Source organism: Ambystoma mexicanum, chromosome 2p (genome assembly GCF_040938575.1).
Source record: "Ambystoma mexicanum isolate Mex_15411 chromosome 2p, UKY_AmexF1_1, whole genome shotgun sequence".
NCBI classification, from domain to species: Eukaryota; Metazoa; Chordata; class Amphibia; order Caudata; family Ambystomatidae; genus Ambystoma; species Ambystoma mexicanum.
Genome location: NC_090923.1, coordinates 348051993 through 348079214, shown reverse-complemented (window position 1 = coordinate 348079214; position 27222 = coordinate 348051993). Strand labels below are relative to the sequence as shown.

The 27222-nt window shown below is 45.6% G+C and overlaps 1 protein-coding gene across 2 annotated transcripts in view; it reads left to right on the top strand.

Annotated features, from left to right (window-relative positions):
- DENND6A (DENN domain containing 6A) overlaps nucleotides 1-27222 on the top strand; it is a 1713534-nt gene that overhangs the window by 216461 nt on the left and 1469851 nt on the right. For both annotated transcript variants that reach the window (XM_069643682.1, XM_069643681.1), the window contains exons 2-3: nucleotides 26542-26580; nucleotides 26670-26712. In XM_069643682.1, the coding sequence (XP_069499783.1) occupies nucleotides 26542-26580; nucleotides 26670-26712 (82 nt within the window). The remainder of the gene's footprint in view (nucleotides 1-26541; nucleotides 26581-26669; nucleotides 26713-27222) is intronic.

The window sequence follows — 27222 nt, the reverse complement described above, 5'->3', positions numbered from 1 at the left end:
GGTGTCCCTCGACCTCAAGGACGCTTATTTTCATGTGCCGATTCATCCCAAGCACAAGAAGCACCTGAGGTTCGTGGTTGGCAAATCGCACTTTCAGTTTTGGGTCCTGCCGTTCGGATTGACCTCCGCCCCAAGGGTCTTCACCAAGCTCAAGGTGGTGGTGGTGGCATCGTATCTCAGGAAAGAGGGGATTCACGTCTACCCGTACCTGGACGATTTGTTTTCAGGGCACGCTCTCTTGAGCAAGTCCTTGATCATCTGTCAGTCACCTGCCACTCCCTTCACAGGCTGGGCTTCTCCCTCAACATAAAGAAGGCCCTCTTCACGCCAACCCAGCGGCACCAGTACATCAGAGCGGTGCTTGACACATTTCCCTCCCCAGGTGATGGCTCATCACATTCTGCAGATGGTGCACAAGTTTCAACATGCCCAGAGTCTCCCAGCGTTGGAGTTCTTGAGGTTGCTAGGTCTCATGGCATCCTGCATTCTCCTCGTGCCAGAGGCCAGGCTGCGGATGAGATCTCTGCAGTGGGCTCTCAAGATGCAGTGGTCGCAATCCTCCGGCAGGATGTCGGATCCCGTTCAGGTGCCGCCCTCGGTCGCCCAGGATCTTCTGTGGTGGGCCGTCAAAGTCAATCTGATGAAGGGAGCTCCATTTTGGCCACTCTGGCCGTAGGTGACTATCGTGACGGATGCATCCCTCCCGGGATGGGGAGCTCATGCCAACGAGTTGACAGTCAGCGGTCGTTGGTCTCCGGAGTCCAGACTCCATATCAATCTGTGGAGCTGAGGGCCGTCAGGCTAGCTCTGAAGGCTTTTCTGCCGACTGTGCGAGGGAAGAATGTCCTGATTCTGACAGACAACACAGTGGCCATACACTACCTCAACAAAAAGGGGGCGGGGGCAGGGTCACATCCTCTGTGCAGAGAGGCGATGCAGCTCTGGTTCTGGGCCATCCAGCAGGAAATTTCAATCTCAGCAGTTCATCTGGCCGGAGATGAAAACGAGGCGGCGGACGCTCTGCGCAGGCAGAGCACGGTCTCTCACGAGTGGGAGCTGGCTCATTAGATTCTCCTGGAGATCTTCGTCCTTTGGGGGAACCCTCAAGTGGATCTCTTCGTCACCAGTGTCAACCGGAAGTGCGAAAGATTCTGCTCACAGGAATTTCCTATAAGAGGAGCCTTAGGGGACGCGTTCGTAGTGAGTGGTCCTTGCCACTGCTGTACGCGTTTCCTCCAGTCCTCGTCATTCTGCAAGTGCTGAGGAGGTTATGGAGGTTCGGTTCCTGAATTATCCACATTGCTCCGGCATGGGCCCGGAGAACGTGGTACCCGGACCTTCTCGACATGTCCATCTGTCGTCCACGCCGTCTTCCCTACCGAGACGATCTGCTCTCACGGGAGTGGGGGTGGTCTGGTTCTCCATCCAGAGGTCAAGTCCCTCAACCTTCTTGCTTGGCTTCTGAAAGGTTGAGGTATAAGGATTGGAACCTCCCTGAAGACGTGATGGAGGTGTTGCTTTCGGCCAGAAGGCCTGCAACAAAGTCCCTGTACCGTTGCCATTGGAGAAAGTTCTGCGACTGGTGCAGGGTCAAGAATGTGGATCCTTTTTCATGTGGAATTCCTGTGGTTCTGTCTTTTTTGCTTTCATTAGCCCACAAGGGCCTGCAAGTGGGTACCATTAAAGGAATTGTTTGGTCAGAAAATATTATTGTCCCTATGGTTCGGCCATGTCTTTTTAACCATTATTCGATCGATCGTACAAACATTTCCTATGCACCTTACCCGAGTTTTCGTCTCTTGAACTCAAGATTATCACAAGATGGCCGCACCCTGCTGCCCGATTTCACTTATCACTTGCCGCATCGCCCTGGGTGACCTGTGTTTGAGGCATTAAATCATATCCCCCGCCCCAGAGCCTGACATCACCAAATTATTGATATTCTCCACCTCTCTCCGTGACGTTACTGGGCAGCATAGCCAAACAAGCCCAGTCGTCACTTACGCGACTAGACGCGGAACCCGGAAAACACACATCTTCTCACAGCACAGCACGTCACAATTAGGAATATGAAACTGTACTTTAAAAGGAAACAAAAAGACTGTACAATTGGTAAAGTACATTTATCTCACTTTAAATGTTTCGATAACATTTTGCGTCTGACATAATCAATCAAAATGGAATTTATTTTCTTTGATCTCGTTCCGCAAATGTTTATTGTGAGTCACGCGCTGTTCATTTTGGGTACGCAGGGTGTTCGTTTTGTCTAAATGAAGCACTTCGGTAGCACAGTGAATTGCGAAGCTGGTGCATGAACTTGGTACTAGACCACTGTAAAGGTTATGTAGCTCCTAATCGCTGGCACCGCGTACGGGCATATTGGACCTTGTCTGTCATCCCAAAAGACGGTTAAGTAGATCCAGTGATTGACATGTAGCTGCAGCTGACAGTTGAAGAATCCATCGGTCGGGGTCTGGAATAGATGACAATCGCAGAATGGCACGATGTACCTGTTTGCAAATGATAAAATAGAAATGTCTCAGTAGCCGATCTTTATTACAGTTAATAATTTTCTTTATTAGCGCAGAGGTGACACAATGTGAACCTAGAGAATACAACGTGGAATATCAAAGTACTCCGCTATTTGCTTCCGAGGATAGTGCAATGGATTATGTTGAGCTCTAAACGTAAACTGGGGCAAGAATTCAAGGTTCACAAATAATGTAATGATTGATTAGCGTAGAACCAGGGAGAAACGAGTGGTGGTCTACATGCGTCTCGATGCTGGCCTGCCCATGTACCCGGTAGATAGCCCAGCACACAGAGGTTGTACTATCACCTCTTTGCAATATGCCACACAGAACGAACAAGTACAATGTGACCCAGCAATAATGGTCAGCTATTCGTATTTCGACTAGTTCTGGTATGAAATCGTCTAAAGAGAAACTTACATTATGTTCGGCATTTCCATTCTCTTGGCGCAATGCAGACCGTAATGCAGACTTATCATATCATACGTTATTACACCTCCCCTTCAATTCAATCCCTTTCGGAATGGTCCCTGCCTCTCAAGGTCAAAAAAACAATAGAACCTTATACAGTGCGCGGGACGTGTGGGCCTCCCAGCTCCCAAGCAAAAAGTCAAAGCTTGTGACCTTCGCTCAAAATGAACATACATTCTTACTTTGCAACATCCCGTGTCAACACATCCATGAGAACATGAATTTTGAAGCACGGGCACAGGAAATTGGGGGCTGTCACTGCACGTTTTTCATGGCACTGCTGAGCTGTAGGGGAAAAATTGCCAATGACAGAATGCCCCCTATTCCCAAATTATAGTTGATATAACACATAAAATGAGTCAAAATGTGTCTAGTGTTAAGCCCACCTCTGCTTATCTCATGGCCTCCTACCCCATGGCATGTTTTCACAGTCAGTGCTTCTTGCGTGCCTAGAAAGTTTTGTAGCCTAGGTCCAATCCCTTTTGTAGGACGAGCAGATATTCAGCTTTTTGCGGAACTTTATGGCAAGGCAACTGCCAAAACACAAAGATTCTTACACTGTTATCCATTGGTCATTAACATGAAAAATGAAGGTCCCACGGTAGCTTGACTAAACTGTGAAATGTGAAAGCAATCGTAATAATTGTACTATTTTTTTTTAGAAACTGACTAAGAGGATTCATTTCAAAAGACAAATTGCATACTTTATTTGGACACTTTATAAAAACATTGTTGGCAAAAATAAAAACAGATAGTAATCATTTGTACCGGGATTTGAACGATTGAGCAACCTCTGCTTTGGGTGGACATGGCACGTTGGCAATGTTTTGTGGCAATGTGTGCTCTGAACAGATTTGTGTGCAATTCCATGAGTATGCATCTCTACGACACTAATAAGATCTTGCACAAAATCAAATTCCATTTTAGCATATACTAGTTTGACCACCCATTTTTTGCTTCTTTTTTGTAAAGGCCGTATTGTAGCGAAGCATCCCTAAGTTTCCTGCAGTCCTAGATTGTTCCCAGCCTACATTCTCGTTATGCGCTAATACCGTTAATAAAGTCCTAGATTTCATCCCTTGGATGCCGAAATGCAATCTCTTTGGCCTGTACTTTAGGCACATATTGTGGAACACCTCCAAATCTCCTGTGTGACAGAATTCTGCGAGTCCCCTCAGATCTCTTGATAGTTTTATCAAACACAATCTTCTCAAGGACTTTGTGTGAAGGTGAATATGGGATCAACCACTTCTTCTTCCGTGCCTGCTCTGGGGACAAAGGGCCATGTTCACATTGGTGGAAATGTTGGTTTTCTGTCCAGTGGTGAACGTTGGAACAGTGGTGCATTAGTGAGCGCCATTTTTCCAATAGAATTTCCACAGACCCATCACATGTTTTGGAGCTCCACCAAAGATGGTTGCTGAAAGACTGGGACCATTGTGAAATACTTTCAAAACCTTTTTTTTTCCCTGCCGCTGAGTTTTTTTTTATTGATTGATTTGGCAACATGCCATACATCAAATTGATTAATATTTGGATACTGCTCTCTCATTGTCTTGGCTATTGAAACGTGTCTGTCCGTGGCTATGAGGTCGATTTGCATTTCCCCTCGATTGTAGATCTTCCAGTGATTTTATAAAACCAAGTTTCTCCATGGCCTCTGAGGATTTACATTGTGACACCTGCACGACGACCAAACTCGCAATTTTCTTACTTTCCATGTCCTGAAAATGGTAGATGCAGTACTTTGCAGAAAATCCGGGGCTGTCGCACTGTCAATCGCCGGCTAGCCTGAATGGTTTGTCAGGGAATGTACTTTGAATAGCCAATTGTTCAATTGTCCAAGCTTCACTAATGGCAGGGAATAGATAATCACGTTGGTATTTGTAGTACTGCGTTTTAGAAATGAAATGGAGTCCCACAAACTGAAAGAAACTGGATAACTTTGTGAAACTAGAGCCACTGAAAAGTAAAGCTGCTGCACACAGTAGATTGCCAGCTGGCAGTTTCCCCAGCATAGGTTGAGCGGACCATGAAAATGCTTTGTGACTTTTCACAGGTGGCATGTATTTTGAGGTTACTGCCTTGTGTTAGACGAGTCACGCTCACAAATGGCTTCCCACATACTTCCCCTCCCACTGAATGCACACATTTCAGCATCTTTATAATCTCCATCAAGCTGCTGTTCAATACTATGTATTTGGCCTCTTTTATTAGACTGTCATCCGGCAACACTGTTTCAGACTGAACCGTTGTGGACATATCAGCCAACCTTTACATGCTATAGTCGATATCTTTGTCTGTTTCATCGGTCAATAGTGTTGATGCTTCAGTTTCTGTCACTTCAACATCTGTTACTTGACCATGGATAGGAGAAAACATCAATGTGGACTGTTTTTTGGGGGTCATTTTTTTGGCGGGTGTCGATTGTGTCAAGTGCTCATTGAATAAAGTAAAACTATCTTCTATAAATTCACTTTCGCCTTCATCTGGCGAAGCAGGCGCATTGTAGCAATGGTCCAAAAACACTTTGCTGGATTCGCTGGTCATATTAAATTCATTTTCTGGCCATTGGACATAGGCATCTCGAGTGTGAACACGCTGCGCCTCAATTAATAGTTCCTCCATGGTGAAAACAGTATGGCAAGCAGCGTCTGTCAGTTGTATCGCTGTCTGTGTCTGCATAGTCCGTACTCCATCGGGCAACTACAGGACAGATAGGAAAAGGGATGTTCATTGTAAATCCAACATACAGTGTTGTACAATTTACATTTTAAAAAAAAAGCATATAATGAAGGCCTCAGCACAAAGCAATTGCCAACAATATAAAGTGTTTAACCTTATTTTTATTTATTTTGTTTGAAACCTTCTTTACTCTAACCTCAACATCAGCAAGCTGGCGCACAGACTCAGATCCACGTGCCTCCGGTTCAATATACGGCTCTTTTATACATCTCTACAAAAAATAGTATCCATTTAAAATAAGTCATTTGCATTTCACATATAATTAGACCGACTTTCTTTCAGTAGATGGTACTGTCAGTACGCATCCCTCTGGCTCCGGATCAACTGCAAGGTCTGGTTCTGGAACAACTACAAGGGATAATGTAATTGTAGAGGACGCTGCAGCATTTCCCTGAAACACAGTACTTGCATTAGTAAGGACGCAAATATTGGAAACTGGACACACAATTTGGAAAGACAAAGGTACATATTAATATCAAACCACGATAAATGTTGTGTAAAGCAATGATACGTTGTGAAAATATGATCGAATTATCTAAAATTCCATGCATAAAACCAGTCTGGAACAGAATATCTCAGTAAGATTACCTGATACGAGTTCGAAGTGGTTGATGACTCCTTGCAAGACATGGATGTTGAATCTTGTTGCTTCATATTTGTTGGATAGTCATGGAGTTGTAAAGGGAAAGTATTCTTCGATTTAGAAATTCCAACATTAAAAAGTGGCATGTAAGGAGACTGAATACGAGAAAATTATGCTTATGTAAATGCATAATATAGCATAGTTATCTGTCCCTATAAATCAATTTTCTATGTTGGCTCTAAAAAACAAGGACTCATGTTTAGCAAAATAGTCATTATTTAAACAGCTATTCAATCACATAAATATCAAAAGTATTATAAGTGACATTTACACCGGAAATACAGGCGTAAAGCTAAATCCGGAAGCGTGACTCACCTGTGGCGGCCTTTTCACGAATAAAGTCGGAATGGCAATTTTCGAGTTGTTCTCATTTGTTTGCTCTTTGTGTACAAGGATGTGTCGTACATATCCGGGTTGAAGTACAGGCTGCAGATGCGGTATCAATGACCCCTTTTGTCCTCCAAGACTTGTTTGACTCTACTTTCAAGCTCTTCCGGGGTATATCTGCAATGTCTGACCCATTCTCTTATTCGATCAACAGTCTTAGGGAATACATGTATTGTAATGCTATCAGATTTGTCATGGGTCTTCGAAAGGGCAACCGAAAATACAACATACAGGAATTGTTGTAAATTCTGCAAAATAAAGGTCAAAATTATTAGAAAATTGTTTTGCATAAACATGTGAGAAAGAATGAATTGGACCATACATTGTTCATTGCACGCTTTCTTTTGGGCACCACAGCAAAACCAGTGCAGCGTGTGCGGCTGTATTATGGGATACATTTCACAAACTATTCATTGATGTGTTGAAAATCAGAACATGTTACTCGTCCCTTGAATGTTCTATCGTGCACGAAAAGGAAACATGCTTATACTATAGACACGGTCCACGAAGGATGCAATACAATGCCAATTGACACTGATAAAAATTGATATATTGATAACATAACAAAAGAAACTCAAGTCAATAGCAATGATACAAATTAACATAGTACTACTGAGTACGTTACTTCGAAATAGATATAAATTTACAAATGAAGGAGATATGATTAGGATACATGCCCTTACCTTGAGGATACATGCCCTTACCTTGACCAACAAACAGTTGGATTCAGCAAGCATAGTAATTAGTGGTAGGAGAACAGGGAGATGATCTCAGGTAGCACACTGACGAGTTCACTCGAAGCGGTCACAGAGTAGCAAGTTCACGAGTTGACTTGCAGTGCTCGAAGATGTTCTCATGGTAAATATCAAGTGGTTTATAAAGAATAACAAAAAGGGGTGTGTTTGTGAATGAATGATGTGTATATGTCGTGGTATTGTGTATTGCAGGGGAGCGGCCTGCTTCAAGGGGAGCCTGCCTGGAGACATGGGGTCTGAGGAGGCCATGTTAACAATGACCCCCTGGGCATAAGATAGCTTTTGAAGTGTACATGTTGTTTGGCACCTTGGCCGTTTGCGCCCCTGACAACACCCCATGGCAGCGCACATCCACTGGTGCGAACTGCCTTTGATAGTTGGGGGGGTGGGATGGATGGGCCGGGAGGCGTGCAGACAAGGCACCGGAACACTGCTGAATGGAGACGCACTTGATTCACTTAAAAACTGAAACAACCATTGATGAAAAATATGTTGTGTTTTATTTGGTTTCTTATTTTGATCACACAAAAATACTACACATTGTAAAGATCTGGTTGCAGCTCAGCGAGGGAAAATTCCCTGTACTGACTGCTGTCACTGGGGAAAGTTTGTCTAATGGCACCAACGGCACAGGCAGGTATTACTCGTCGAACGCAGTGTCCAAGCCTCCCATGAAGCCACCATGTGTACGAACGATAGGCCACCTGCCGGTACCACCTGTGAAAGAGAAAGATATCAACTGTATTTAAATGACCAAGATAAGTGTATTAAACCTTAGTTGTCAATGACAATTCTTGTATGCAATGGCATTTTTGCCAGGACAAATGCTAACTAGACACTGCACAATATTGAACGACTTTTATGCAACTATTACTAGAGAATTGCAAGGCTAAACTGATATGACAATGATATATTGAAGTTACGAGAATATAGGGGACAACCATGAAATAGTAGTGGCCTCACTGACATCACAACCAGACTATACTTACTTGTTACTTGGATTACGAGGGCGAACTGTTGCGCAAAGTTCGTGCATAAGCACCATCAAAATCCTCAACACCGACCGTGTGAGGCAGGCTGCCGTGAAGTCTGGCAGCTCGTTAACGCATTGCGGCTGTGGATCGCCTTGCGATATGTAGGACAAGCATCCAGAGTTTTCTTGGCAGCAGCAGTTCTCTTCCTCGGTTGGCATTAGAGCGCACAGATTGCAGGTACACCAGGTGGAAACACCGTCCATGCGACAAGGCCCAGGCTCTTCATCTGTTGAAACGTCCGCCTAACTGTCGTTCAAAGCCCCATCGTTTACGCAGCTTGCTCTTTCAAGTAATTCCTCCTCGGAATACTCGGGCTCGTACAGGTAGGGCATTATTGTTGCCATTGAGTGGTAAACAAACGAAAATAATTTATAGCGGTGGTACTGGTATCTGTTCACACGGGCTACAAGCAACGAAGGTAGCTGACCAGGGCACAGAAACGAGTCACAGAATACTCAAATACAGCGAGAGGAATGGAAAAGAAAATCTGCTGTTGTGTGTTGTGAAACGCTCTGTTTATACTTGTCGAGGAAAGAGACTTCCTGTTGTTTCCACATCTAGTGATGTCAGGCTCAGGGGCGGGGATATGATTTAGTGCCGCAAACGCAGGTCTGCCAGGGCGATGCGGCAAGTGATAAGATTATCACAAGATGGCCGCACCCTGCTGCCTGATTTCGCTTGAGTTCAAGAGACGAGAACTCAGGTAAGGTGCATAGGAAATGTTTGTACGATTGATCGAATTATGGTTAAAAAAGACATGGCTGAACCATAGGGACAATAATATTTTCTGACCGAACCATTCCTTTAAAGGTTACCTGGCGGCACTGTCCATAATTAAGCGCTCGTCTGAGGAGTGTTGTTATTTTAGGATTCCTTTTAATTTCGCAGTTTCTTAAAGGGCTCACTAATGTGTTCCCACCGTCACCTTTCCAGGTGCCTGGTTGCAATTTGAACCTGGTTCTAAAATTCCTAATGGGTGCTCCATTTCAGCCTTTACATTCTTGTCCTTTTGAGACTGTTGACCCTTAAACATTATTTTTAGGTTGCGGTTACTTCCGCTCGCAGTGTGTTGCAGGCACTATCTGCTAAGCTACCCTTCAGTGTTTCATAAGGACAGGGTTGTCCTTAGGGTTTGTCCTTCTTTTCTTCCGAAAGTTGTCAGAATTTCATTTAAGCCAGAAGGTCATTCTTCCGGCGTTCTATCCTTCACATCCTGGTAAGGAAGAAGAGAGGCTCCATAGGTTGGTTCCTAGGAGAGCTTTAAGTTTCTACATCTCACGCATGTCCCGGGTCAGAGTGGACAATCAACTCTTTGTAGGATACGCTGGAAGGCGTTTGGGACAAGCTGTTACTAAGCAGACTTTGTCTAGATGGATTATCTTGACAATTTCTGAAGGTTACCGCTTGGCGGGTAAGGACCCTCCGGTAGGCTTACAGGCCCATTCTACTAGAGGTGTGGCTGCCTCTACTGCTCTGCAGAGGGGTGTTCCCTTTCGTAACATTTGTGAAGCAGCCACATGTGCCTCTGTCCATACTTTTGTAAAACACTACTCCCTGGATTCTATCCATGGGCAGGACTTGGCCTTTGGCAAGGCGGTCCTCTATTCTGCACTTTAATTGGGCGTTCTAAAATTCTAAATTCTTTTTCCTCCTCCATACGTTGGTACTGCTTTGGGAGTCTGTCATAGATGTGGAATACGTTGGAGGAACCAATCACTTCGAAGATCAAGTTACTTTCTTACCTGGTAACTTTCTTTCGATGGGATGTTCCAACGACGTATTCCACATCGTACCCTCCCAGTCTGCCCCGCTACAGAAGTTCTTATGCGATTGCAGCTTACGTTTCCGCCAGGCTGTCTGTGGTCATACTTGCAGAAGATTGGTGCCACACGTTCTGGGAAAAAACTACAACTGAGGCTACGGGCGTCGTGCGTCCTACTTATAACATCCAGTGACGTCGGCTCGACGGAGGCCCTCGAGGACAGCGTATCGTTGCAGGACGCAGATGCTGAAAATTTTCCAAAGCAGCATAGCTGTGGTGATTACCTGTCATAAATGTGGAATACGTTGTCGAAACATTGTCGAAAAAACGTTTCCAGGTAAGAAAGTAACTTGTTCTTCTCCACATGGAGGGCATTGAGGAGGGGGGGGGGGGGAATCGGGATCAGGTGTGCATAGGCCCAAGCAGGAAGCCATGGCGGTGGTGCGAAGTCTATCTGACCCCACGTACATGCGAATACACTGGCCAAAAGCATTTCCCCCAGCATAGATGAGCACAATGAGCAAACGCATGGCAATCGCAGCAACTGTACAGTGAAGGCAGGGAAATATAGTAATGCACATGTAGGTGAAATGTGCATGCCAACACATGGAAACATGAGAAGCACCCATGTGGCCATGATAGTTCATGTTGGCGAGGGAAGCCCTAGCGCACTGTGGTAGGTCAGAAGGAGACGGACCAAATGGTGGTATGTTCAGAAGTTGATTTAACTAAAAGGGGGAAAAGGACTTATCTATCCTACTCAAAAGTGTTTCCCTACCCAACACAAACCTAACTAGGGTGCTAGTCTCTACAGTAGTCCAAATCAACAGTCCGTCCTCAGTTCAAAAAACATACTATGCTGACCCTACCACTAATCAAAGCATCAAAAGGGGCCCAGGAGAATGACTCCCTTCTCCTGGAAAGGCTTTTCTAACCTTAATAATCTATCCTCATACAGTTTTTTGTGATACATGAACCAGTTCCTTTAGTTCTTCTAGGGGGCTCTTCCACCTCCTGGGTTTCCTCTGTCGTTTTTTTAAACACTGTTTCTTTTTTTATCAAGACCGGGTCTAGACCCTTATTCCTTTTACAAATCTTGCAGTATCTTTCTATCGTTGGTTTGGTTTTGACCACTTTCTGGGCTGAATGAATTGTATCTCAAAGGATTCTTCATTATCTTTACAATATTCACACTCACTGGGGATGGGTGTACCGAGTCCCTCTGTACTCTTGACTTTCTTTAAGGTTTTCCCAACCACTGGGACAACGATGACTAGTCCTGTCGTACTCTTCCTGCCCTGTTCCCCGCTTGGGTCTCCCTCCGCTCCAGTAAGCCGGTTCTCCCTGTGTGGCGAGGCTCTCTGGTAGCTTGAACACTTAACACCTCTTCTTTCTGTTATAATATTCAGTTCCATGGAGCCCGTTCTACAGCGGTCTCGCCGTTGTTTGAGAACCACGCGGACCACCTCCTAGGTCACACCACCGGCTCGAATTTCCTTGGGCATTTACAGATTGGCTCCCTGCCCTCTCTTTGTCTCCTTTTCTTGGTTGCCAGCGTCCTCTTGACTGAGGACCTCTGTTTCTCGCTCTCTGGGTATGAAACTCCTGGGCTTCAGCATCATTGTACGGTGGTCCATCTTACCTTTTTATTGGGTGGTGCTGGGTCCTCCACAGCATAGACCTGTAGTCTCTTCCCTGAGTGTTCCTTGTTACTAGCTTGATATTCTTGGTCCCAGTATGGTTGACTTCCAACAACTGAGTAATTTTCATTTCCTGCACACTCTTCTCTTCAATATGTTTGTATTTCTGTTGCTTATTTTGTGTGATGTTACAATAACATACAGTGACTTGTTTGGGATGGTTTTTATGAAGCTGTGACAGTATTAGTGGCTCCTCATGAAGGGGCTTAGGGAGTTTGACTGAACAGGAATCATTGTTCCCAAGAGGGGAGTCTCTTCCTGTTGAGTCCTGCTTACCACCATCCCTAGAGGTAAGATCGCGTAGCGGGCTCACCTCCCTAGCCTCACAGAGAATGGTTTCCTTTTTGGGGAGAAGTGATGAGATCCTGTGACTTGTCATAGCTTCCACAGCAGGCAGCGACCTTGGCAGGGCAACGTGCACTTGCATGCACTGTGTACACCTTCAGCAGGCACTACCGCCACCTAGCAGTAGCATCACTCATTGGCTTAATACCACCCATGCCTATCGTACAAAAAGTGCGTATGCAGAACGCACACAATGTCGCATAAGTGTTTTACAAGCCTGCTGACATGTCTGCAAGATGACTGAAAGCGTTATTGTACTCCACCGTGAAGAGGCCAGACCCTCCACTGCTGCCACACCTTCCACTCCTGCACAGGCCGGGCCCGGAGTCAATAAGAGTAAGCGGTGGAGCAAGGCCACCACATATCACTGCAGTAGAACCTCCAGCAGGGCCGGAGGATAGCACCATCCCCACAGAGGTGCCCAGTGGCCCTTCCAATGGCCATTCAGATAGCATGGCTGCCACAGCCACACCAGCCCCTGTGGCAATCCACACGGCTGCAGTCCCCACTCAGGCACCCATACAGCAGGGCACCAGCATACGCTCCTCACCATCTAGGGTAGTGCATCAGCAGCCACAAAACCATTGTGGCTTTGGCAGTGAACGAACCACTGACTAGGACGATGACATGGGCTTCTGCTCCCCGTGCTTCAGCCCCAACCCTCCCCACAGCCCACCACCTCGGCCCATGCACAACATGCCAGCCATTTGTTTTCGGCTAGATGTCATTGAGTGGCGTAAAGCATCTCTTGAGACACTGCCGGGTCAGCAGTTGAGGCACATGCAGGCCATGTCGGACTGCCTGCAGAGGGGTCATGCCCCTGTATTTCCTGTTCCCTCTAACAGGCCACTGGTGTCATAACCACGGTCAGGCAGAGGAACAGACAAGGGAATGTCTGCCTTTGAGGAGTCACTAAATGCCTGCATGCTGCTGACCCTGCAGCATACCCAGGGCCATGGGTCTGAGCCCTCCACCTCGGTCACAACCACAGAGTGGTCATAACACCGCACCCCAAGGCGCTGCTCACAACTAATGTGCTGGAGCAGGCTTTCCCAGCCCAAAAGGCACCAGAAGTGACTGCCAACTGTATGACATTGCAAGGGTGATTTTGGGATGGTGTTTTGACAGGGTGTCGGGGGAGGGTTGTATGAGATTTGTTCATTAAATCGTTGTTCACTTGAAGCTATGCTAGGACATTAGTTATTGTGTGCAAGTGTTTAATAATGTGACTGAATACAGAGGTGCGTTGTAAGTGCATATCAATTGGCCTCAATTGTCAATCAGTTCTTGCTGAACCCTGAATCAGACATCCTTGCCTACCCTCTACCTGCTGTGGAACCACTACACCCCTAGGTATTGAGGAGTCCTTCAGGGGATGGCATGTCCTTGTCAGGGGAACATTCCGCCTGAGGCAAATGTTGTGCAGCATGGCATAGGCAAGGACAATTTGTCCGACCTGCTCTGGCCTGTACAATAGGGCCCCTCCAGAAAGGTTTAGGCACCAGAAATGAGCCTTCAACAGGCTAAAGTTGTGCTCGATGCAGAGCCTGGTCCGAACATGTGCCGCGTTTTAGGCCACCCCCTGTGGAGTCTTAACGATTCCGCTCAGGTAGCCAGCGGTATGCAGAGTCACCTGCAAGGGCAAAATCATGTGTGTCAGTCACGGAGCATTGTGGATGTGTTTCCCAATACAACAGCAGGTTGACCATCTGTGCATGCATTTCACTAGTATTGTCACACATGATTTACCATGCCAGTACTTGCATATGGTTCATTCACTCTGGGTACGATTGCTCTGTTCTGGCACATCATTCACACCTCTTACAGCTAGCACTCGTTGCTTTTCAGGGTCTCTGATTGACAGGGCAGCATGCCATGGTGCCTGTGTTGGACCTGTGCATTGCTCTGTTGCATGTGCCTGGATGGGTGTTTAGCTGTACTTTTGCAGGTTGTCTGCATCTATCTATTTCATGATGGCTTCACATCCATGGTCCCTTGAGTACATGACATGGCAGCCCAACCTCCTACTCTTTGATAAGCGCCTCCCTCGCCTCAGCAACCTCATTCCTTCTCCTGTTATTCCTGCTACCACTTCTCTGGCCCCCTTGCCAGCTACCTCTCTCCTTACTCCCTTTCCACCCTCTGCCTCCACCTTTCTGGCTCCCTTGCCATCCACTACCTTTTTTTCTCCTCTGCCTCCTCCATCTACCTCCTCTGTCAATTCCAATGGGTACCCTCTTCCCTGTTCCCCTCCACGTAAGTCTTTAAAAAGTGGCAACCTGCTCCACATTGCTACACTCCACTCCTGCTTTGCTGTCAAACATACCTCTGACATTTGCCACCTCCTTGAACCCCTTGCCCTAGATGTACTCGCTCTTACTGAGACATGGTTTAAGGCCAGTTCTGTCATGAGTTTCGAAACACTCCTCCCTGAGGATACAAGATCCTCTCCAGGCTCGGAGTGGCCCATATCTTTCGTGAGTGGATTCCTGCCTCCCTCATCCCCACTCAAACCTACTCTTCCTTTGAATGCTTGGTCTGCAGGCTCTTTATCTCTCCTGGCTTCGCTCTGACCTTGGTCACCCTCTATAGGCCACCTGGCCAGGTTACCCTCCTACCTCTCTGAATGAGCTGAACTCACTTCTTCTCTCCTTACCTCTACCTCCCAACTTGGGGATCTCAACATCCACCTGGACTTTCAAGACTTCTCTGGGCTCTTCTTCAACCTATGCAACTCTGTCCCTTTCCATTCTACCATCTGGTCCGACTCGCTGCCGGGCACACCTTGGATGCTCTCATCTCTTCAGACATCCGCCTCTCAAATCCTCACCTTACTGCTCTCTCCTGGACTAACCGCTCTCTTCTTTCTTCTCACTTGAAGCTTCCTGTCCCCTTGGCAGCGGCCCACCCAGCACTGCCACCTTCCTTCGCGGTCATTCGATCTATGATCCGAGTGTCAGTGGCTGCCTTTGCAACCTTCACCTTTCTATCTCTAACACTCTGGACATACTTCCCTTGTCATGAGGATCTGCATGAAGCCTGTCAAAAAGTGCAACTCTTGGTACGACTCCGATCTGGCCACTCCGAAAAGCAAGTGTAAAGCAGCTGAACAGAAATGGGGAGCTTCCGGTGCACCCTTTGACAAACTAGCCTGCCGCCTACACCAAAGGCAGTACAGACTCCATCTTCTCTAATAAGAGGGTCCATATTCAAGCCTGCATCTATGCGGTCTCTAACAACATGGCCGAAATATTCAAGATATGCAAGGAGCTGGCCAATCCAATTGCAGAATCTTCCTCTTCTACACCTACCCAGGCCCTCTGCACAGCCCTGTTACCTCATTTCACCACTAAAACCCCAGACATCTTATCTGCACTCACCGCCTCTTCTCCTCTCTTGTCCTCGACCTCTCTCAGGCCCTGCTTGGCTACCCCTCTTCCATTACTTCTCTCCTCCCTCCTGTCACATATAATGTTTCCAGACAAGTCCGGTCTATTAAAGTCTCATCCAAATGGGTGCTCCCCTCACCCGCCGCTCCACCAGAATCATTAAGGACAACATTGGGTCTCTCGATCCAGCCTTGGCCAATTTCTGTAATCACTCTTTCATCATTGGTGTTTTCCCCTCTCCTCTCAAGCACTCCTTTGTGCACCCTCTACCAAAAAGCCTTTTGCCGACCCCCTCCTTTCCGGCAAACTATCACCTGATCTCTATCACTCCTTTCCTGGGTAAACTCATGGATAAGTTGTCTATCTCCCAGCTAACTTTCCACACCAAAGCTGTTGGTTGTCACCATGACCATCAGTCTGGCTTCAGAGCAGTGGCACGGAAACGGCTCTCCTGATCACCCGTGAAGATCTGCTCTCTAGCCTGGACTCTAGCTCTCCCTCTGTCCTCATTCTCCTCACCCTCTCCTCTGCTTTTGACACTGTGATCGATCCATAGAATTCTGATCACTTGTCTCTGCAATACCCTGGGTATCACAGATCGAGCTCTGGCGTGGCTGTCCTCTTTCCTCTTTCCTCTTGGACCGTCCTTCCAGGTTCAACTTGGGTCCTTTCTTGCCACCACTTCTCTCTCCACATGTGGTGTTCACCAGGGCTCTATGCTCTCCCCCTGGTTTTTCAATGTATACCTGGCCCCTCTGGCCCTCCTGATCTTTCCTTTAACTTTCAGTGTTATGCAGATGATGCGCATCTCTTTAAGTTTAACCTAGTCTGCCTCCTCGCTCATCCCCGACTGTCTCTGCTATTCAGACATGCAGCGCCTCTAATGATCTCTGCCTTAATGCCAGTAAGACCGAGATCCTTCTCATTGGGACCCCTGCTCCCGCTTTTCCCCCTCACTATGGCCAGCCTCCCTGGCTCCTCTGCCCTCATCCTCCTGTGAGGCAAAACACCTTGGGGGTCATCTTTGACTCCACTATCTCCTTCTCTCCACACATCACTGATCTTGCCAAAATGGCCCATTTCCAGCTGCACCTCCTTGGAGGTATTCTCCCTTTTTTCACCTACCACCAGAAGCTCACTGTCTCCAGAGCTCTGTTTCTCTCTAGGCTGGACTACTGCAACAACCTCTTTCTTAATCTGCCTAACTCTACTCTTCACCCTCTGCAACTCATCCAGAACAGGACGGCAAGACTTATTCTTGACCTCAAGCCCAGGGACCGCTAAGCTCCAGCCCTGAAATTCTTCCGGTGGCTGCAAGGATCAAGTTGAAGACCCTCTCCGTCGTCGCAATGCTTTCTGGGGCTGGGGCCCTTGCGATCTCCAACGGTCTGGGTCTATTTGACCTAAAGCATTTGACCTAATCAAATTTGATAGATTTAATTTGACTTTTTGTTTGGTCTAAATGCACTTCCTGACTGCGCACTTGCACAATCTAAATGATACTAGGCCGAGTAAGATAGTTTGTCTTGTCCTCCCTTGTTTCTCCCCCTCCCTCCACCCTCTTGCCTGGTTGGGCCTTGAAACAATAGACGCATTATAAATATCATATCTGCCAGTGTTGCAGTGTTGAAGCGTTTTGTTTCATGTATAGGGATGTGTAATGTTGCACTGTGGTTCCTGTTGTCCTATGTGTGTGTTGCTAGCCTGTTGGGTGAATATTAATTGGCGATTAACTGCAGCAGTCATGTCCCAGCCCTGCGTGTTGCAGTATGTCATGTGCGGGGTGTGAGGGCAATGATTTGCTGGGGAATGCCTTCTTCAGTTGTAGTAATCCCTCCTGTGAGAAACCAGAGGTTGTCTCACTAGCTAGACCTGCCACAAGCACACCGGCACACAACTCTCGAATCTTACTGGGTCAGCAGATGTCATTTCCTCCATCCATAGGTCGAATAAGGGCAAGCTGTCTGGGCCGTTTTTGAGGAATGAGAAACATTGAAATTATTTCAGTATGGCTCAAATGTGAGCATTAATATTTATCACCAGAGTCATGCCTTGTTTTTCTTTTTCCTGGTTAGAGTTGGATGACCATTTTTCAATTTTGTGTGCATTCTATACAACAGATGTCGGTTTTGTTGGTCAAGATATCCTCACTTACGAAAGAGACACGTATCTAGGACTGGCTTTAATGATGTAAAGGTACGTGACGTGACCATAATGAGGAGGCTGGATTGAAGTGTTTTCCATGTTTTTATTGACTAAAAGATAGATGTGGCAATCTTTCTTTGTTAATGGGTTTGTTATCATGTCTTGTGTGTTTATTTGCAGCTGGATGCAGTGGCCAATGTGAGGTATTTTTTCAAATAAGAAGTCCTATTAAATGGAAGTGGAAATTAATTATGCCAGTGGTTCGGTGTTACCGTGCACAATTAGCAGGTACCTGTTTTGAATTCGTTTTTGTGCGTTTTGGCGCACTAATAACTAGATGAGATTCAACTATGTTTTTCTCTGGAAAATACAAATGAATTGGTTTTGATGTGGATTAGTAGTAGCTATTTCTTTTCTTTCCTTTTTGATGGTCGTGATTGATGTTTAGGATATATTGATAAGTTTCTTCTCCCGTCTTCAACAACAGTGACTGACAACCACCTGATAATACTACTATCCAATGCTTGATTAAAGGTTTTCAGTGGGCAGCCCCTGATTAATATCCAATCAATGTGGTGCTAGGGATAGAAACCTGTTGGGCTGACAATTGTGACCACACTAATTGGACGAATAGGGATTTATCCCGTCCTGTTGTGCTAATTGGAATTGTTTTAGGTTTGTGTAATTGTGCTTGTGTAAACACATCATATGTGAGGTGAATCATATTGTATTATTAATTCTGTGTAGGTGGGTTTTTTATGTAACTGTTTAGATTTTGTTTAAGATTTTACTATGCAACAAAATTATATATATTTTTTTTTTATTCTTGATAGTGTGTCTATAAGACCTTTAGTATAAGGGTTTGACTGAGAATCGGTCACTGTTTTGAATTCTACACTGTTTTTTGCCTTTATATTGTCTTTATATATATGCATTTACCCAGGCAGTAGAGTAAGGTGACCTGTTTTATGATAGAATCTATGGAGCCAAATTACCTGTATTTTACCAGCTTGAAACTGTTTTACATTTGTGGAAAATAGTCTCCTACCCATAAATGTGTATGCACGCACCATGTAGTTCATCTTGATATATATACAGGGCAGAGGAACGCATACAAATCCTTTTTTCCGGACTACATGCTTATTGACTTAAGCATAATTGGTTTGTTATGAAGCCTACTTTCTAATTGTAATGAAGTGTATCATCTTTTTCTGATAAGATCCCAAATTGCTAGGAGACTATTTATGCTTCCACAATGCTTCTGTTCTCTCAGTCATCTGCAGAAATAAAATAGGGTATGTAAACAAAGCAAAATACACCATGCTACTTCATTTTTGACCGGCTCATTACACTGACCTCTCAACTGGTGAATAAATGACATATGGAAGGATGGAATGTCATTTTGATTTCCATGTGTAACACTTATCTGGAGGCCTGCAAGTAAGCTTGAAAATGTTTTTCTGGTTTACACTAATCTGAGAGTTTTACCGGGTTTTATCAGCTAAAACCTGAATCCAGAAAGCATAGTTAAAACATTTTTTTTTTTTAAATCGGCATTACGGAATAAAACCGAAAAAACAACTCTCCGCCCCCCCAGGTAGAAACCCCATGAGACCTACAATAACAGCTCCCCCAATTATAACCCTCTCCCAAATCTCCCCACTCCGGTCGCCACCCAACAAAGTCCAACGCATCACATTTGCCCATCCCTGGAGGCTAAGTGCCCCAACCCCTAGGGCTTCAGTGCAATACCGCCTAGTACAACCTGCGTATACCAACGAGATCCACTGGCAACAGCAACTACACATCATCCAGTAGTGCTGTGATGTGACCAAGTGTGCTACCACTGTACCTCTTGGACTTCATCCATCCCAGCCTCCTCCCTGGGCCACCTAGCATCCACTCGGTCTTTCCGATAGCAGTAACTTAGCATTTTACATAGTCCCAATCAATATACCATCAGTAATCAGAGGCCCTACATAGCAATACAGTGGATCCTCCAGTGCCCCCCCCATGGTAGCATAATGGTCCCCCAGACATCAACCGCTCCTTCAAGCAGGCCATATCAATCATTCCCCAAGGCCCTTGCTTGGCACTCCAGTACTTCTTGCATCCCTCGAGTCTTTCACCAGGGCAGTAACAAGCGTGCTCATGGAGGATGCACATCAAATGGTAGGAACAATACCTGCACCAGTGCATCCCAGGCTTCAACATCTATGCAACCTTCCCTCATCTCAGCATGCAACTCCCTGCGGAGGAAAGTGGACTCAGTCACGGCCCATCTCTCCAGGTCTGCCCACCAAGCCTTTATTCCGGGCGCCCTCAGTCGGTTCGCAAGCTATTGCGATCCTTCGCTTAGCCAGTACACAGATGGGGTCTTTCATGTGTGTAATGGGTGCTTCCTCCCCTTTGAATACAGGCCCAGGAGAAAGGTCTCCGCCGGCCTGGCTGGTATCTGTATCCCCCACCAACCCTTCCCCCTGCCACTTTGTTAATCAGCTGCAGCCAAAAGCTGCTGACTGGGCAGGACCAGAACATATGAATAAAATCTGCAACCTTGTGCGCGCATCTCGGGTATGTGAGCATTCTGGCCCCTCCAAATCTAGAGATCCTATGTGGGGGTCATATAAGTCCTGTGCGTGATATACAGCTCTGTAAAATTAAGGTTAGAGTTTCATGAAACTCTGTGTACCGCATTGCATGTGCCGTTTCATGGTCAGTGAGTGGTCTGTTTAAATCTGCCTCCCATCGTTTGCGTACTCCCAAGGTCGTCTGCCAGTGCCTGTTCAGGAGTAATTCATACAATCTAGAAACCGAATGACCCCCTCACCCCCCCTTCCGCTACATCATAATAGGACTTCAATGTTTGGCCCCCCTCAGTATTAATCTCCAGGCTCGGGTACAATAGAAATTGGTGCACATGTATGCCTGAGCTTTGCCTCAATCTTGCAAAATCCATCAGTCTCTCCTCCTCCAGCAGATAACCCAGTGTGACTAGCCCCTGTTCCTCCCACTACTTCCTTATTAATGGGTCAAAACCATTCACAGCGAGTGCCACAAGCGAGATATATGGGGAGTTGGGGTCCAGGGCACCAAACTTTCTCCAGACTCTGCACCACAGGCCTAACCGAAGGCGCCAAGGCTTGGGCAAGAGACCATTGTCTGTGACCCACAGGACCTCCTCCATGAAGCGCCTCCGGAGAGACGCCTGCAGAAGCATCGACTCCAGTGTGGTCTCATCTGCCAGCCATACCACCACGAACTGTAGCCGACCGGCCAGGTAGTATAATTCAAAGTGGGGCAGTTGTAAGGAACTCCTGGTGGCAACAGTAAAGACAGACACAACAGTTCAAGGGTGTTTATTGAACTTTATAATGGGTGAGACAAACACCTTATCTAAACCTGAATCTAAGATGGGAGCAAGCTAACACCATCAAATAAAGCAGTTCTAGTTGCGTCTTGTCAAACAAAAAGGGCCTATACTAAAAAAACTATTGCCAATCCTTACTACTAAATTACAAAAAGAGTGTGGGATAATGTTCATGAGAAAAGAAAGAAGTGTTCAGAAAAAGTCAGGATAGTATGGCTGGGTCTCCCTTCCCCACGTTTGAAGCACGGGACAAGGCAGGACTCTCGAGCATAGCACACTCCTTGGCCTTGCCGGCACAAAGTTCTCAGTTCAAGGATATCAAAACCGTCAGAGGCTAAGTCTCTTTCTTGCAAACGTCTCTTGCCTTAGAAGGCTAGCTGATTCAAAGTAACAATGACAACTTGTTGATCTTGCACCTTGGGCAATTGCTCTTCGTCATTAGTATCTCCCTCTGCCGGGCTCGGATCCTCCTTGCAATAATGGGCCTCCCTCCGTCTGGTTCACTAAGGCCCTTCTCCAACAAAGTTCATTTATCCCCAACACAGTTCATGTATTGCTTATTTTCATTGGAAAGTGGCCTCTTCCTTCTCCTAGCATCCCTCTGTCGGGTTCACACTTGCCGTATTTCACAGTTCACAATATTATTGGAAAGCAGGGTCCCCTTCCTCAAGCTTTCCCACTGGCAACGGGTCAGAAACCTTCCATGGTACAAGGGATTTGACATAACCCTTGTTAGACCACTCTAATGCCTCACGCCACCCTTTCCTAGGGCCTTCTGGTTCTTGTAGTTTGAAAACAGGATCAGGTCAGAGTAGCTCCCACTTGGCGCCGGACCCTTCTGCACCGGGACATCAACTGGGCTTTTGTAAAAGTTCAAACATAAATTCCTTGCGTTCCAAATTTTGCTACTTGCAACCTTGGGCTCAACACAGCTTGGTTTGCCATATTGTTCCTCCGACTCATCGGCTGTGCTGAACACGTTGGCTTCTCTGATCTCTGGAATCAAGGTTAATACCACAGTAGGCAGCTTGCCTCTTGCGTTTTCACTGTGGGAGGCCCTGTGTATCATTGGTGCTGCTGCTCTGCATGCCAGCTGTAAATCCCGGTCTTATGATTTCCCTTTCGGAGGTCTGAGTTGAAAAGGGCAAGGGCAACTCCCCCTTCGTCGTACTTCCAGGTGTCTCTGCCTTTCTTCTCTGTTTGAACTGCCGGGTTTGGTGTAGATGTTTACTCGTGCGTTTGGCCTTACTCGACATGTGTTTTCGTACTCTGCATTTTAATCATGTATGGAAGGGAAAGGGCCACCAGCTGTGCAATGTTATTGTCAATTGCCTGACTCGGCCTGACCTGTGTGTTGGGACATGTCAGGTAAACTGCTCTGGTGCTAGTCCATTGTTTGTTACAGTGTAAGAAAGTGTTTGTGTGGGGAATGAGGGGGTGGGGGAAGTAGAGCTTCTAAATATCCTATGGGGTAGTAGATGGGGGAAAAGGTGTTATAGGAATAGGGATACCGCGTCTCAACCCTCAGTGTCCCACTTCCAATCCCCGAAGACCCCTTGCTCAGGTGATCCTCCCCCACTGGTCCATCCCCAGGAACTGGATCCAATAACGATGTCCGTGTCCTGACCACCTGGACCATAGATCTCAGGGGACTAGCGGGTGAGACGCCTTAGGGTTTCTCATTCTTAACCCTCCCCCATCAAAGTCCCTCTGCAGAGTGCCGGACACAAACCTATTCCTCTCCTCCGACCCCCACAAAAAGGTCCTGAACTCCGAGTTCAGAGCAACGAAAAAAGAATTTAGGGATGTCAAAGGATATGTTGGTGAAATGGTAGAATATGAGGGGTAGCACTACCATTTGAGCAGAGTTGCTCTGCCCATCACCGACTGAGGTAGTCGCTGCCAGAACGACACCAACCCACACTCGCTGTATAATATGCACATGGGAAGCGGTCATGTCATGCCCAGCATCTACCCCCAGATATGACCATCTGCAGATGGCATTGTAACCTTAAGTCCGGCAATCGAGTGCGGCGGCAGCCTACGAGTTCCGCCAGTGGGTATAAGCATGCCTTCTCCCATCTAATCTGAATGCCGGAAAGCTCTGCGAACTGGTCTGACATCTAGATTGAAATCAAATGTGTGACCCCATGAATCCGGATGCCAGCCTCTGCGTAGTCCGTTCGCAGAAACAAAGCCAATGGTTCCAAATCCATGATGAACAACATCAGGGATAACGTGCATCCCTGTTGGGTACCTTTACAGAGCCCCCAGGCCCCAGAAATCTGCCTCCCAGTCTTCACTCTAGCTAAGGGTTGTGTGTAAAGTAGTGTAACCCAATTCCAGAACCCAGGCCCCACCCTGAAATGCTGCAAGTTCTCATACAGCCTATCTCACCTCACAGAATCCAATACCTTAACAGTATCTAGGGAGGCCACTGCCAAATGCACCCCAAGCTGCCCAGCCTGATCACATGGTGCAGTTGTTGCCGCAAGTTCCACGCAGTGCTCCAGCCAGGCATGTATTCCGTTTGATCAGTATGTACAAGATCACCAATCACATTTTTTATCCTATGGGCTAACAAGGCAGTAAGGATCTTATAATCCTGATTGATCATGGAAAGCGGCCTGTAAGAACAACGATGCAAAGGAGGCTTACCCGGCTAAAGTACAGGCACGACTACAGACTGACTGCAAGGAAGCAAACCATTTGCGTACGCCTCCTCAAATATTTAGATGTTTTGGTCCAATATTAACGCATATGTTTTTTTATAAAATTCCTCCGGCATCCCATCCGGATCCGTGGTCTACCCCGTCGCCAGAGACATTATTATAGAATCCATCTCAACTGTGAGCAGGGTGTCCAGTATATCTGTTGCACATCTTCCAGTCTGTGCAGCTTTATTCGAGCCAGCGCTTCCTCGATGTCCTTCCTGCTACCGCCCACCCCAGCTGTGTACAAATCCTCATAATATTGGGAGAAAACTTTATTTAGCTCACATTGTGCTTTGATGACTTTGCCCTCCTCATTCCGTATAGCGCAAATCATTTCCCTCAGTGCCTCCCTACGGCATAACCATGCCAACAGTCTGCCAGACTTATCCCCTTCCGTGTGCAACCTACGAGTGTAATTTGCAAAATCACTCTGCAATACACTTCTGTCTCGTGACCAATAAATGGCAATCACCATCTGTCACCCTGTCCTGCAAGTGCCCCGCCTGTTCGATCGCCGCTTCCTTGCTGGAAAGGGCCTCCAATTGTTCCTTCTGAAGCCCACTCATTTTACCAATTGCAGCCTGTGAGAAACCTGAAGGTGTCTAATCCGCTAGTGTGAGAAAAGACCTAGACAAACTTGCCTGCGGTGTGGGCCGCACACCCTTAAATCCCAATTGGGTTTCAAAAAAAGTTCAGTGCTCTGTTAGTCAACACTAATGAGTCGTTGATTCTTGAGTTTGGTGGTTTATTTAAAGTGCCAGTAAGCAATCATTTTTGTGAGGGGCAACATTACCCAAAAAATGGCCAATGCATTTCGGACTCAACAGTCCTTCATCGGGGCCTATCTTTGTTGTCTTATCCAAACTCAAAAAGCTTTTAGCTAAATGTGCGGCGCAGCCGTTTCACATCACTTGGGCACCACTGCTTCTCCTGGTCCCTCCCTTCACACCAAGGGTGGCACACAGCAGCGCAATGGCATAAAACGGGCATTAACAGTAAGGTTTATCAGGAGGTGTTTCAACATCCAACACAGGCAGCCGATCCAGAAAGCATATTTTGTTCACAATAGTTGACCAGGCAAGCAACCGTAAGGAGTAATCAGAAATGGTAGAAGAGGAATTAATGAAAGGCCATTTAGCAAAAGGATGGTCTGCAATTAATTGGAGGCAGATCCAAGATGGGTAGAGTGTATTCCTCACAGGAAGCTTTGCAAAAGAAAGGGCTTCCGATTTTTGCTGATGGTGGTAATACAGGGTTTGGTTCTGATATCCAGAGGGCTAGCGTTGTAGAAGGCAGGGTCAGATGCTGTGACTGGTTGTTGCAATGCCTAGTCAAGGGTTCACTGATGGAAGATTAATTTCTTCTTCTCTTTTTCTCTACGAATCTGTAATGGATGGCATTGGAACTAGATGCTTTGGTGAATTATGTGTGGGGACCCTTAAAGAACTGAGCTAGGCAGTGGGAAGGTGCAATTTGAAATGGCCTTTTCTGTTTGCTTACCTTCACGGAGTAGCTACTACCAATAATGAATACTAGATGATGTCTAGATGTCGGAGGACGCCAAAGCGCAAAACGACAGAGGCTCACATCTGTCCGTTCAAACTGTTGAGTTATGGTCTCCAAATCAGTAGATGCCCTACCTTTAAGCCTGACATCAAGAAGTAAAATGCAGTTTGTGCTTTGGTATGCTCTATATTATGTCCGTGGTTACCTTTCAAGTTGCATGGTACTAATCATACATATATGCATTCAACCGTAATACTCAATATGCACACATGGTCCGTTTGGTGAGTGAGATTGTGTGCTATCAATTGTGCATACATCCTAACTTATGATTTCACTTAGCCTCTACCTTTTTCCGTTTCTACTACTACCCCTCTCCTCCTTTCCTCCATAGCACTTTTTAAACAGCCTGAAGTCTTCATTAAGACACGTTTAATAAAATTACAGTACTGAGTACTCCTCCTATTTCTCAACCTGCAGTTAATTCTAGAGAACAAACTCGAAGAATAACTTTTTTTAAATGTTTTTATTGTGAGCATGTTTTGTTTTATTTTAACAGACGAATTTAACATTCTGAAATGCATTGTAGTGCTGTGCAACCTCCATAAACTCTGTAAATATCAAAAGCAAATTCTCCACTCATTTAGCTTCGACTCACTTTGTGATTTCTTGATTTGATGCCTTACTATATTTCGCAAAAAGTTATTTGTAGAATGCACGTTCACAACAAATATTACATGTAAACGAATAAACTGATGTTTGTTACCCAGTTGAATAGCTTGTATCCACCTTGGAAGGACCAGCCTGGATTTCAATCTATGATCATGTGGAAAAACACAAATCCCTGTACTGTATGTGTTAGTTCAATGAGCCAGAGACTTGATAGTGTTGATGAGAATGACAAAAAGTCTGTTTCCGAAAGAAAATTGTCAATGCGTGCCAAAATGCTTATGATCTGTTCTGTTCCAATGAATGATTAGAACAGTTGGTTATAATAATTTGCATATAATTCTTACAAGAGTAATTAATACTTGTTTCTTTGTGTAGGTATTGTACCCCAAACATGCAAAACTGACTGACAAAGAGGTAAATTGGCATACATTATATTTGGTTTCTGCATTAGAATTGCTTTTACGATTTATTTATTTAATAAAGTATTTGGTTCTATTTTTCAGAAGAGCAACATTTGTTATCTATCTTTTCCAGACTCTAATTCAGGTAATTGTTTACTTCTCTTTTTGTATTGGAAAAGTGTGAATAATATCGACTGGTGCTCACCGTACTTAATGCCTACGTACTTGAATGGTGTTTGATCAGAGTGAAAACATGTCTTGTTTTTAAAACTTGTTGAAATCCAGTTTCCATTCTAAATTGTTGATTTAGTATGCGCCCTAGGACCATAAATTTAATTTTCAATTTACATTTGAATATGACTACGCTTGTAATAGGTTGGGACGGTTAAAAAAAAAAAGAGTTTTAAAAATTCTATTCTTGAATATTGATTTTTCCTTTTTGGATACATCACCTACATGTTGCTTACTTTGAGAATTTTAATGAACACAAAAATAACATTTTGGTACTAGATCACTTTTTGTTTTTATAATACCATTTGAAAGCTCACTGGATTTTGGACTGCTTAAAACGTTTGTGATTCGATTTCTAACATTCACTTTAAGGACATGGTTTTGATTTTAACCTTGAAAAATGTGTATTTAGTTTGTTTTAAAT